This window comes from Eurypyga helias, unplaced genomic scaffold (assembly GCF_000690775.1).
Source record: "Eurypyga helias isolate BGI_N326 unplaced genomic scaffold, ASM69077v1 scaffold20238, whole genome shotgun sequence".
Taxonomy (NCBI): Eukaryota; Metazoa; Chordata; class Aves; order Eurypygiformes; family Eurypygidae; genus Eurypyga; species Eurypyga helias.
Window position 1 is genome coordinate 1 of NW_010266501.1, and position 14,508 is coordinate 14,508.

At 39.1% G+C, this 14,508-nt stretch overlaps 1 protein-coding gene across 1 annotated transcript; it reads left to right on the plus strand.

Annotated features, from left to right (window-relative positions):
• Positions 1-854: 854 nt before the first annotated feature.
• Positions 855-13,209, plus strand: ZPLD1 (zona pellucida-like domain containing 1; the record flags this gene model as incomplete). The annotated part of the gene is made up of 8 exons (XM_010157127.1): positions 855-1,036; positions 1,717-1,789; positions 4,938-5,035; positions 5,466-5,546; positions 6,387-6,558; positions 7,929-8,037; positions 11,061-11,090; positions 13,034-13,209. Coding segments are annotated over 8 exons (921 nt in total), but the record flags the coding sequence as incomplete, so codon positions are not given.
• Between the last annotated feature and the right edge of the window lie 1,299 nt (positions 13,210-14,508).

The following is a 14,508-nucleotide window of genomic DNA, read 5'->3' on the forward strand; positions in this document are numbered from 1 at the left end:
TTTTTTTTTTCATGTACCTACTGAGACAGTAGTTCGGGATGCTTACCTGCTGTTTTCAAACCATTCCCTTACTCAGATCAGTAGCTACAGATGGAGTGGAGCTGGGCTGCTACCAGGAGGAAAGAGCAGTTTTCTGGAGAGCTGCATGTCATCGCTAGCTCTGCACAGTGAGCCTGAGCAACACGGGAGAGCACATGTCCAGGGATTGAATTACCATTGCATTGGCGTTAAAGTTGCATTAGTTTTCAGCTCCTGCATTTCTGACAGTGTTTCTTTGCACGTGTTCTAATTTAGATTGAGAGATGCATAATGTAACAAAACCACAGACTCAAAGTTCATCTATTTGGCTTGTATCTACTCATAAAATGTATATTGGTTTTGGTGTGTCCAAAGAAAATCTCAGGGGTTTCAGAGTACTCTTTCTGTTAGGGAAATTGCTTGTGTATTGGCCTTATTATTGCATATGGAATCTCGTTTTAAGCTAATGCTTTTTCAGTGTAATAGAACAGTTCTTTCAGCTTTTCCCAATAAGTCACGTGTATACATTGGGAATGCTCAGAAAAAAGTACCTACCAAAAAAATTCTTCCAGAAATATTTTTTTTTTTGTTTTGTTTTCACATGTTGCTCAAGTTTGTGTTTTAAGAACAAGGATATCACTTGTGACCTGTATATGCATGACTTCAGGAAGGTGAAAAACAGAACACAGGGAACATGTCATTAAACTACATGATTCTTTGAAGGATTTTCTGAAGCTATATCTGGGTAAATCATGGGCTAAAGCATCAATGTTCTCAAGTATTTTTGTTCTGCAGTTAATTTTCTGATAATAGTAATTTTCTGTCTCCCTCAACAGGTATCCTCAGCTCGAGGTATCAATGCTTATGGAAATACCTCAGTGGTACAGATAGGTAACGTTTCAGGCTATATCGATACGCCAGACCCACCAACGATTATCAGCTATTTGCCTGGGCTCCTGTACAAATTTAGCTGTAGCTATCCACTGGAGTACTTGGTTAACAATACCCAGCTTGCTTCGTAAGTGTGCTTTTCATTTCTGTGTGTTTCATTCCCGTGTTTGTGTAAGCCCGTATGTGTGTGTATATATGCATGTACACCTAAACATATGCATGCCATAGCAGTATTGGCAACATAGTAACTTCTAGCCGTGCAAGAGTAAAGAGAAAGGAAAAAAAAAAAAAAACCAAAAACAAAACCAATGAAAGAAGAGGAAAATTCTGTAGCATCGTTGTGTGAGATAGTTTATGAAGAAGTGCCTTTATGAAGAGAGCCTTAAATAATGTAAAACTTCCCTTAAAATTCAGGTTTTCTGATGACAAAATGGTAGCAGCAAAAAAATGGAAATTCCTCATGAAATAGTTTCTAAGCATATGAATATAGAGTGCAAGAAAAAATATTTCCACGAGTAAACCTTGTACATCATGAAAAGTGGGTTCCTTTTTGTCACTTTGCCTCTCTGCTAATTATTTTTCTGATTCATGTTTTCAACAGTATCCATTACTTTCTGCATAGTTAAAGTTCTGTCAGTGTTTTCACTATAAATTCCTATTTCTGAAGTTTATAACCCAAATGCATAAATTAACTCCTTGTGATATGACTCACTGAGGTTTTTTAAAGACAAAAAACACTGAAGTTTGTAAACACAAAGATAAGATACCTTTCTTCATGACGGTTTTTGGTTTCTGGTTCTGTTTTAGGTCATCAGCTGCTATTTCTGTAAAAGAGAACAATGGTACATTTATCAGCACTTTGAATTTGTTGCTTTACAATGTGAGTATAAAACAGTAGTATGACCTGGACTCAATCAATCTGTGCACTATGTAGGTACAAGCTGGATTAGCAGAGCAAAGTATAAACTCCTCTTCATTATTTGCTGTTCCTTTCCCACTCCTCCCGTGAGCCGGGCCTTTCATCAGGGCATCTTTCATCTCTGAGTTGCCGTGTCCTTTTTGTGTGCAAGTACGGGTTGTCTTGCATTTACGTGGCTGCCCTTTGAGGACACACACAGTCTTTTTGTCCTGTATATATACGGTTCTTCAACTTACAGCTCTGGCTTTCAGGCTGTAGTGCCACGTGACTAATCAGTTGTAGTAGTAACACAGTCATACTCCAGAGTGCACACTTGTGTTTGCATGGATTACGTTTATGTGTGTGTACATATCGCTGTGTATACCTGCGTACATTCTGTAAAAATATTCTAGACCTGTTCCCTTGGCAATAAACTGTAGCACTTTGGCTGGGGTATTTTTATGTTCAAGCCTCATCAGAGTGTTTTGATCATCTGTAATTGTAGTGAGGGATGTGGAATTTGTTCCAAATCTATAGCCCACTGCGCTTGTTGTCTCATTGTGTGGACTTTCAAGATTTGAAGGGTTAATAATTTTAACAGCTTTCAACTAACGCTTCTTCCATATGTTTTAGATAATTTAACTTGAATATGCATTATTGTAAAGGCTTCTAATATGTAAATATAGATGGTGACAGTAAAACATGAAAAATGCACGGACCTCCACTTAACATTAATCCCTGGAATGATATTTTCGTGTTGATTAAAATTTTTATTCATACATTTTAAATACCTGATTTAAATATCAATTTTTCAATCTATCAAGCATCATTTTTTGTAAATTATGAATCTGATTTTTTTGCATTATTATTCATGCCATCAGGATGCTGAGTTATAATTCATGCAACTGATTTAAAAGTCAATGCTTTATGCTTTGAACATAATGAGCTATAAATATTGTAACAGGACATTTTTCCAACAGCGTGCTTTAAAAAAAAGTTTGTTTGACAGAGCAGAGCTCCAAATAACAACCCATAATCTATTAAAGTGAAGATTATACTTCTCTCATTTTTAAATAAACCTGTGACCAAAAAGATGGGGCAGGGTGGGGGTAGGCTGGTTTCTCAGTCAGGACACGCATTGACCAGCACACATTTGCTGCCTTCCAAGGCCCAGTTCTGCAAACAGTCAACTACAAATGCTATTGATGCTCGTAGTGAGCATGCTTTTGCCTCAAATGCCACATGCCAAGGTGGGTTTTCATCCTTCCTACCCCAGTGAGTTTACAAGTAAACTGTGGTGTCTTATCCTTCTGATTTCAGTCACATTACTCACTCTAGGGGGTAGGTAGCACTGGCATGAATAACGCTGCTGAGGTTGGCAGATTCTGGTGATGGATGTGCCCTTCTGGTTCATATCCAAGGGCTGGCTGTGTGCACAGACACCTTGTGTGTTGCCTGCTGCCTGCCTGGGTGGGAGTGCCTCTTGGGACAGCCGTGGCCTTGTGAGCTCTTATTCCATGGGGGCTCGCTTGGTCCCCATTAGAGAGTCCTGGTTTTGCAAGGGGCCTTGAGGCTCCTGCCCACCCTTGGTATTGGTGAGGGGCTGTGTACAACTGTGGCTCTTGGCTGCGAGCAAGCTGAACTTTCAAGCTTCAGCTGGAGTGTTATTTCCTAACACTGACTCTTCATCTTCTCAGTCCACCTCCATCTTCCCTCACACGCTGATGTTTACATTTACCTTGTGGCATCATCATGCGTTATCATTAAGAAAGACAAGAGGAGCCATTATGATAAACTCTGAGTTGAACAGCAAGACGTTTAATGGGCGTTCACAGAGCCTAAGTGGCTATGGGCTTTTAGGCCTTCTTGTAAATGTCTGTCTAAACAAATAAAAAACACTCTTTAAGAATAGAAGAACAGCTATGGAATGTAATAGTGAGGGCCTTGCTGCAGGCTTTTTAATCAATTCCAAAATGTGACAGAGCTATATATTAAAGGTACAATTAATTTTAAGGGAGGCACACTTCCCTGATTTCACTTGAATGCATCTTCAAGGACTTGCTCTGTGTATGTCGCAGAGCTGCTCTGTGGGTGCATCTGTACATCCCAAGGCCTCCGATGCTGCAGAGACTGAATATTGGGCATGCTGTGAATTTTAGCGTTGTTCCCTTTGAAAAAAAATGCTTTATTTCTGTGCTTAATGCTTCTTGCTGCTGTCAGCTGCTTTTGCTCTTTGCCTGCCACACTGACCCTCATCAAAATCTTTTTTCATGACATTTTTCTTATGTCTTGAGTGTTTCGACCTCTCACAAGAGGTCTCAACATGTGGAGTTCCTGTGCCTTCTGGCTTAACAACCTATTTGACATAGGTGATGTTACCAGTAAGTACATTTTGGTGTGCTGAATTAATGTCTGTCAATCAGATCTGTTTCATAGGTTATAGCTAAAGTGACACTAATGGTTCAGCCTTTGAACAAGAAACCACTAAAACAGCTGTATCTATGTAGTAGTATGTGGAGAATCCCCAACTTTTATGTTATATACAACTTTTGTTGAACTAGCTCTTTTTGAAATACTAGAATTCAATTGAAAATATGTTACTTATCGTTTTCAACAAGGCAACTTCCACCAAAACTCCATTTTGCATAATAGAATGTTTCTTTTCTCCCAGACTACAGTTTAAGATACATAAAACTTGGTAGTATTTCCATCTCTGCCAAGTCAAATAACATTAACAACCTTACCTGGGAGAGGCTACACTGTGACAACCCAGTTAAGCTTCTCCTGTAGGAAACCACAGTAGCTGCTACGTTTGCCTGTGGGTGCTGGGAGACTTACTGAGGTGTCAATGAATGATACCTTTTCTTTAATCACAGATCCAAACACATCATAAAATCATAGATTCCACAAAACAGTTGTATAGGATAAGGCCAGTAAAGTGTTGTTGATCTTTACAGACAAACTTGTAGGTTATAGCTCTGGCACTGCTTTTTGCTTGTTCCCTTATGGAGGACAAAGAAACTGTCCTATATAGAAAGGTCAGAAAAATTAGGTGGGAGTTCAGTCTGTGGATGCACATGGGCTGTGAAAGTGGGATTTCTGGTACACTGAGGCAATGTTTGTTTTTCAGGATTCAACCTACAGCCAGCAGCTCCTTATTCCAAGTACAGGTTTACCTTTGAAAACCAAAATATATGCAGCTGTAAGAGCAACAAACCTTGATGGCAGGTACCATAAAGGATGCTATTTCTTGTCTTGCTTGCTATTCAGCTCTTGGCATTGCAAATTTTTCTGATTTAGAAGCCACTGTCTTCCCTCCTAGCCCTCTGTATGTCAAAATAATGGTTGATGTTTGATAATCACTGCCCTCAGCTGGAGGGTATCAGGTCCTTGATGGTGAATGCATATCTTGCTGCTGTCCTCATTCCAAGGACACTATTTTCCTGGATTATACTTTAAATCCTATATTCCTCTTATTTAAGAAAGGGCCTCTGTAAGATCAAGTGAGAAACTCCAGGGGTCTTAAAGGTTCAATATAACAACCTGCCTTATCACTTTGCATGCTTGCCTGTACTGTCTTTGATCTTCTCTCACTCACTCTCCACCCGTACTCCTACGTTGTCAGTTCTCCTCATCTACCGCTTTGCTCCCCGTGCAGGTGGAATGTTTTGATGGACTACTGTTACACCACGCCATCTGGTAATCCTAGCGATGATCTTCGGTATGATCTTTTTTTCAGGTAGGTCCTGTGCAAATCCAATGCTTTGTGGGTCATTCCATTAAAAAACAATTATCAATCTCTCCAATAGTGGTGTCCTAAACTGCCTGGAAAGTCTAAGCAATGATAGCAGGGAGAACCGAGAGCTAGGCTTAGGGATAACATGTCAGGACTTATTTTGTTTATGAATATAAACATAGAAGCAGGTGCAAAGTCCTAAGAATTATGAAGGTAGAGAAACATATCTACAAAATGGCTCTAATAGGCATACCATAAACACGCAAACTGAATGGCTAAACTGGCCTTTATTTTAGGAAAGGTACCCTTGTGGTGAATGACAGCGATATAAAACATCATAGACTCCAGTTCAGGAAAGCAGTTAAGGAAATGATTAAAGAGAAATAGATGTTCCTGCTTCTACTCCCAGTGATAGCATTTACTTGAACTGGAACTTAGAAAAACATCTTCGCTTTATCTCAGATTAAATCTTATCAGTGACGTCTGCTGCAGAGATACTGCCTTCATTTGGAGTTACCTCTCTGTACCAGTTAGCATACCTGATTACTTTTTGCTTCGGGTTTCATGTTTCTTTGGGCACTGGAATTAAGTGGCACCTTGGTTATAGCTGTGATGTTGCAAAACAAACCAAAATGTTTTTGTAGGAGTGCATTTCAGCAGAGGACTGGGCAGCCAAACAGGCAGATTGTGGCTGCCTGTGTAGCACATTAGGGCGCTGTGTTCTTTTCCAAGGTGCTAAAGCACTGAACTTGCCGCTTAAGTTATCTTATTCTCAGCAAAGAGCTTCAAAATGTTAATCATACAGCTGCTTATCCTAATTTTAAACTTCTCTACAAAAACTAGCTGCGACAAGGACCCGCAGACAACTATAATTGAAAATGGCAAGAGCCAAATGGGGCGGTTTTCCTTTGAGGTGTTTCGCTTTGTGAAGCACAAGAACCAGAAGATGTCTACGGTCTTCCTCCACTGTGTGACAAAGCTGTGCAGAGCAGATGATTGTCCCTTTCTTGTGCCAGTAAGTGTCAGTGGACAGAAGTCCCTGTTAATTTTTTGGAAATAAAATAGGCATGCTGGAGTTATCCTGCGTACAAATGTTACGGAAGTTTGTATGGCAGAGAGTGAAGGTGACTTGTAGAGTCTGAAATAAGAATGTTTTGTGTGTCTGAAGGCATGTAAAACAACTGGTAAAGAAGAGGGCAATGAATATTGTCATCTGGAGATGGAATAAGACTAGACCTTCAGAACACTTGTCCTTGAACACGTGACAAATGATCTCATCACCTTCTGGTCCTTAATCCATTTTAAAAATAACAACTGTGAGACAGCTTCAGAGCTGATATTCTCAGTATAGCATCTAAGAAACAAGGTATCCACAATCACAGTGGATGAATAGAAAGACCTTAGAATAGAATTTGTGGAAAATTTAAAGCTATATTCTGTGTTTTTATGCTGACAAGGAAAATCTGAAAGAGTTTCTGATAGTGAAAAAAAAAATTACTGCATCCCCTATGGTTTATTACCACATCCCTTATAGTTTAGAAACTGCTGGTTGGCTGAAGTTCATGAAGTTGTGTCAATAAAAAAAATATTTAATTTTAGGAGCATCAGGAACAACAAATGTATTTTGGAAATTGAAACATTTAAATAAACATATAAATGCACAATATTCTGTGATGTCTTCAGAATGCAGTATTGTTTTCTACTGAATGACTTTCCATTTAGAATTTTAAAATGCTACCAGTTCAATAGACTTCTGACATTTTGTACACTCTTATGTTACACTATTAAATAATTCATTGTTTCTGTTGAATTTATGTTCTGAGGTTTTTGAAGTTCTTTCACAAGAAGTTGAAATTAAAGCAATGCTCATAGTTGTATCATACTTGATTACCCAAGATGAAGGCAGATGATAAGTTAGAGATGTTAAAGGTAGATTCCAGATGACAGAATGCTGGGGATTGCTTTAATGTGGGTCATTGCTGTTTAGAACTCCATGGAACTGGAGAAGCTTTCTAGAACAGGGTTTGTAGCAAGTTGTCTAGCCCTAATAAAGCAAAACACATTTGTTGGGAAAAACTGTTGGTAAACAAAGCTTTGGGAAATTAACTACTGAAAATTTAATATATAAGATGGATCTTGTACATGACAGCAATGTAGTTTTGTAAATGAAATGAAGCAAAATACAACGGGAAGCCAGGCATTTATAAGATACACTTCTGGGGAATATTGCAGCTGTTTTTATTGCAAAGTAATTTAATGCATACTAAGAAATAAAATCAAAGTTGTAATATTGCTTATAAAAGAGTTTACATTAAAGCAGGAAGCACAGAAGGGCAATAATTCCGTTCCACTCTAAAACTGTGATTGTTCTGATTAACCGCTCAGATTTGCAGTAACAGAGAAAGAAGAGACGCTGGTGGGAGGACAACTTGGAGTCCTCAGAGCACCTCCGGCAATGCTGTGATCTCTGCTGGCCCCATCATTACAAGGAGTGGTAGGAATGGACACGATTTTTCTATGGATAACAGGGATTTCAGAAATCTGGGGAAATGTTTTGCAGTTTAATATAAATTTGCTTTGACTTAGAGAAAGAGTGGATTCTCCATGAGTTTATTTTTTTTTTTCCTTACTTTTAGAATCTTTGGTAGAAATTTTGAGCCAGTATTTCTGTTTGGCTCTCGCATGCTTCCTCCCTGCCTCAGTAAAATCACTGGGGGATACTGTTATGCATATAAGGCCACTATAAAAGCCCAAACTCAGTAGGTTGACTTCCTTTTTGTCAGATTTCAGCAAAGATAATGGAATTTAAGGTACTGTGTTCAGTGTTGCAACTTAATTTGGGCAGCTAATGGATATTCACCATCACTTTCTATACACAATTTCTTCCAGCTTCACCTGTGGGTTTTTTAATCCAAGTGCTGCATAAAATTAATACATCCTAACCTTAGCCTTCACCTTTAAGAAAGAAATAGGACAAACACATTGTAAATTCTAAGCAGAGTGTGCTAAAATCTACTCCTTTAAATCCAGAGTGAAATTCCATTATTTCCTTTTTTATTGCCAAAGTTGTTGTTTATTTTTTAAAAAACTAATTCTAAATGTAAGCTGCAGTCTCTAAAAAGAATTTATGTGACTGCTGTTGACAAAATAATAAAAATAAAATATTTGAAAACATTTAAGAAATTCTGTTTACAGATATTTATAAGTAGTTGCAGTTAAGCAACTGATTTCATCAGTCTTAGATTTAGGAAGTTTAGAGCAGAACTGAATTCTATCGAGGAAAAATAATTGAAACACTTGAGAATAAAATCCTTCTTTACATGTGCAGTGGTTGTGCTCACATATACAAAGAGTACACCTGACTCTCCAGAATGGGGAACCGCCTAGCAAGAGACCGTTTTTAGAACAAATACCCTCTCTTATAAGCAATATTTCTGCAGTAAAATGAGTTTTGGTTTTTTTTTTTTTCCGCATTATACCCAGTCCCAATTGAGTTGCTGTTATCTGATTAGACAAGAAAAAGTGAAAAGAACTAACTTCAAAGTTGCATACATGAGTACTTATGGGAAAGGAATGGCAGATTTGCTCAGACAAATATGTATGCTAGAGAAATGCTGCCCTAGGCAAGGAGTGGAAACTAGATAAAGCTTGTTATATGAGCAACCCCTGTGAGGGACTACAGGTTATGACTGAAATGCTGAGAATGCTCTTTGTACAATTAAAAAAGGGCAAAAAAAGAAGATACTGATAAATTACCTTTAAATAATGCATAACTTCAAGCAAACAAAGGTCTGTCCATGAGTGTTTAATGACCCCAAAGAAAGGATAAGCAATTTTGTAATTTCTTGGCAATTTTTTTTTTTTTAATGACAACATGAAGAAAGCTGGAAAAGGAAAATAATAATTTTTTAAGTGTCTTCTACTTGAGAGATGTGGCTAAAGCTTTCTAGATTAGACATGTTTCTGCATCTCCATAATATGCTTTTGGAGAATCCTGCTTCTGCTGACAGAAGGATGTCTTAAAGAGGAATACTCTGAAATAAATGAGAATTCAGTTCTGAGCACTGCCACGAATGTCCTGAGTGGCACTGGGCAAGTCCCTTAATCTGACTTGCACTCCATTTCTCCTTCTGGAGAAGAAAGAAGGAATGAGTATCTCCTCTCACTGTCCCTTCCCATTGTGAAAATAAGCACATTAAAAATACAAGGTTCATGAATACTATAGTCAAAGAAAGAAAAGGGGGAAGGTCAGGAGAGAAAGCTCTGGTTTTGGTTGAGGAGTGCCGGGGTGCAGTGCTGGCTTACCCTGGTGCGATGCTGCTTGATGGTGCTTATACTACTTTTGAGGCCAACTTTGGTCCATCTTCAGTACAGCTACATGAGATAAATTTAGCACAGAGCCCACCAACCCTGCTGCACCTGACGTGCCATAGTACATATGCCAGCACTAGGTCTGCTGTCGCATGGGTGCGCAGTCCCTCCCTTCCCTCATTTAGGCTGGGGTTGCATCTGTCCCGGGGCCGGTGCTGTGCACATCAGTGTCTGCAGAGACACCTCCGGTTGGCCAGGTCTCCCCATTATTCTAGTCACCAGTTGTTCTGTTGACAGAGCTGTTTATGCAGTTACCTTGATAGGAACCTAGTAATGGACTTTCTCCTGTATATTTCTGAACTCTTATTTTCTAATGTTTTGCTCTTTTCAGAGAAACTTTATTCATTTTTGTTAATCTAAAATAAGTCATTACAAGAGACATACACAGAAGAAAATGTTTTAGTCTCTGTGTATAGCAGCAAAGCAGGTACCCACTTGTGAAGGTGAAATTGTGTAGCTTTTGATGGATGTCTCACTTAAACTTGGAAGACAGCTGCTCAAAACAAGTGTATACGTGAGCTGTGCTTACAAGTTGCACAAAAAAGCAAAAATAGTGACAAGAAATGTAGTCCTGAGATGGACATTGCTAAGTAAGTAAAAACTGAAGACAATACACAAATATTTCCCTGAATGTAATTCTGCTGTGTAACTGTCAAGAGAAAAGTCAGCATAGGAAGGAGTATTTTTGTAATAATTTATGCTCACTGATGTATTTTTCCTTGAAAACTTGGGTTATTTTTTTTTTCCTATACAGATCTTGTAATATGATTAACAGTGAAGGGACTTGAATATAATATTGTGCTTATGGTTGTATTTTTTATTGAGGGACAGAATAAAACTGGCTACCTTTTCAATTAAGAGGTTCCTGCATTAAGATAGCTTGTTGAGAGTTTTTTTGTTGTTTTTCCCCACAGAATACTCAGTAACTTAATATTCGTGTGCTTACATTAAAAATGAAGCAATGTCATGTAATTAATGCTGTTCTTATTGTATCAGAGATGCTAAAAGTTAATAGTCAGTGTTGCGAGTATAGGTGATGTGTTTTGAAAACAAAGCTAGAACTATTGGCTTTCGTGTTGCAAGGAGGGGAGGAGGTAGGCAGAGATATTTGTAAAATATAATGCATCCCATTTTTGTTTTATACAGATGAGACGCCAACCAACAATTCACTGCTTGGTAAGTTAATCAGAATTCTAAGAAACATAAAAAAGGCTTTATGAGTGAAACAGAACTGAAGAGTTGAACAATTTTGATTGAGTTCTATGCACTGAGCTGGAATGTTTTTCTCTTTGGCTTTTTCTTTTTTTTTTTGGTCATTTTAATGAGTCAATGCTGCCGTGTTGTTAAGAAAGAAATTGGTGAATCTGGAATGCTCTGTTTAATTTGTGTGCCCAGCCCCACTAGCATAGTGACTTTTAATTCCTATGATGGAATTGAAATGAAAATCTGCTGCTATGACATATGAGGGTCATACGCTGCAACTGCCAGATGCAAAAGCAGACTTAAGCCGTAATATTTGCTCATGCCACAGAGGAGTGGAGCAGCAATGTGGTTATTATGGTGCAGTCTAGCTCAGTTCACAGCTCAAAGTCAGAATAGCTCTGCTACAGCTCCTGTTCTCCTGGCATTTAACCACACAAAGAGCCTATGGAGAAGTTTGCATGGAGCTTGTCTGCTAGGGCAGTGAAGGAAATGGGCTGCAGGGGAGATCAGGTCTCTTAAGTTTTAGGGTGCTTCGCGTTTGGGTACTTGGAGTACTTGTTTCAGCCTGCCTGTTACTGTTGTCTGCTGGTAACAAGGAGTAGCTAATGAGAAGGCAGTCCATTGGGCCATTCCACCCCTTACTTGTTCCTAACAGGACTGAGTGGCAAAAGCTACCTATCCTGTCCTCTGAACTCAAATACTGTTTTTTCCCTTCTTTTCTCAGCTTAGACCACATAAAAAGAGCTGCCATTCTTTCTTGGCAGGGAAACAAACTTCTCCCTGCAATTAATTGCTCCCTGGTCTGTTCCTAACCATTGATATAACCAAAGCAATAATAATAAAAAGCAAATTCTTAATTTGCTGCACACAGCTTACTGTTTTAATGCCTGCTACCTTTCCTTCCTACCCAGTGAAAACAGCAGCCCTCTCTTTCCATCCCAGAGCAACAACCTTTCCTGTGCCTGTTGCTGTCCTCCCGTGGAGAGTGTAGAGGTAGAGCAAGGTGGGATTGCTACTGTAGTGAAGACAAGTAAGGTCAAAAGGCAGCACAGCCTGATCAACAGAGGCTGACTTTTTTCAGCTTTGGTGAGGAGGAAGGGATTGATGATGATGATGATGAGGGCAGGTGGCTGCTGCTGGGAGGAGCAGTATGTTTTCCCACGTAGAAGCTGTGTTGTCATTTCACCTCACTCTCCAGCACTGGTAATGGCAAACACACGCTGGTGCTTTTGGTAGCACCTACCACTCAAATGTGTGTGTTGGGTTTTATTTTTTTTTCCCCCTCCTGCTAAAAAAGATGGTACAGGCTGGATGTGTGTGTTCCAATCTCCAGGAATAGACTCATGAACAATCTGTTGAGCTACAATGAGTAGTAAATACATATGCTACCTCTTTCTGAGAATTGATAAACATGTTAGGAAGCCTTCTGTGAAGGCATACGGAGAAGTTTAGAGTAGCTCAGATATCTGGTGCCAGATATGCCTGCTAAGGATTTATAGACCCTTTGAATTGAGATATGTGTGTAATGATACCAGGGAAGAAATCCTTTAATTAATTTGGTTAGGCCACAAATACATATACCTCTGCCTTAATGGGTCTTGGACAGTGATAGTCTTGCCTTAAATAGCACAGGTCAAGGTTGGTCACTAGCGTAGGAGGGATTATGCCTTAGAAGTATCCTTACTGTCTCTATCCCCCAGCATGATGCGGGGATATTGAAAGAACTAATAACTATTTTCAAAATATAATTAGATAAGCTTTATCCAAGCAGACAGGTGCTCAATTTGAACTACAGTTTTAGTCCCTTCATTTTAATTATTCTGTATATAGGGTGTTGCAAGGGAAAAACAGAAGTGTTTGGCACTGCTGAGAGATTTTAACCAGATTTTACCTGTGCATTCTTGTTCTCCTTGCAGCTCATACAAATGGACCTCCTTTCCAGCTGAACTCAGTCACCAGCGCGCTGATTTCAGGCACTGTCATCCTAGGAATCACGAGCGTTTTCTTTTTTGTATGTTCCCTAACTCTTCTGCACAGAAAGTGGCCCAACAGTTCGGTCTTGAGTGGCATTCGAAATCCAGTTTTCAACTGAAAGCAGTGATTTACTTGCACTTTTTCTTTAGGGTTGCCTTTCTTGTCTGTGAAATATGTTTCCATTAAAAATAATACTAAGGCAACACTCCAGCTGTATCCAGCTTTTATTCCAGCTATTCTGTATTTGTAGATAAGCTAGGTGTTGTGTAGGTAAGCAGCAGTGATACTGGTAACAACCCTAGGGAATTATGAGAATCTCAACTGTGTTTGTGATCAGAGTGTATGGCATTATGCCCATGGGTATGCTGATGAGACAGCTTGCATCTGCAGCTTCCCATAAGGTCTCAAAGCTGAAGATGCTGAAGGTGAGACCCTTTCCAAGCATGCCACTCCTATACATGACATGACACATTCAGAAACATTCATAAGTTCATAATCACGTACTAAGATAAGGGTCACTTCTATATTGTCATAGTATTTTTCACAATTAAAAAAAAATGTCTCAGGAGGAACTTGTTTTCATCTATCTTGGCTAAAAATGACTCCAGAGAGACTTAGTATAAGTGACTTCTGCTTATTATTCATTTGGAAATGTGTTTTTAGGTATATCTTCCATTTAATTGTGGTGATAATAGCATGCCAAGGACATAATTTGGCTAGGTGTCTTTGAGTCAAATGGTGTAGGGCAAACTGCTCTTGGTCCCAGGGAACAATGCTGCAGATCTCAAGGGGGTAAAACCGTTTTCCAACAGAATCATTGAGTGAGAATCAGTGAGAACTTCAAATCTAATGTTCAGCAAAAAGTTAATTCTGCACAAAATTGCCACATCTGCAGCCTTCTTACACCAAATTCTTACACCAGGAACTGCTCCAAGGGGAAAAAGTATTCCTTTCACCCTGAGCCCTTGAGCAGGTAAGCTAATATAAACAAGTAGTGTTGACTCATACAAAATCTGTTTTTGGAGTACAGTTTGGCAGTTCAGTATAACTCTTACTTAATATCCAGATTTTTCAGGGCCAGTTTTGCCCCATCAGTTTTGCAGTTCTCAGTTAAGTCATTCCTTTCTAAATGAAGAGTTGTAGATCAATGCTTATTTCTTTAGCAGATTTTCTGCATGGGTTAGACTTCTTCACTGCATGGTTGAGGGGAAGAGGGCAACTAGAAGGATAATGGACCACCAGCAGTACTGTAACTGTTGACTGTAGTTAATCTGATGAACATCAGACTTATCTGAAGTGAGTGTGAGAGACCAGGTGCCCTCAAAGAGGAGCACAGACCAGTGGCATAGCTGTGTAGAATAGAAAAATGCTGTACTAGAGAGGCCACGGTAGACACACCATATATTAAGCTGGACTG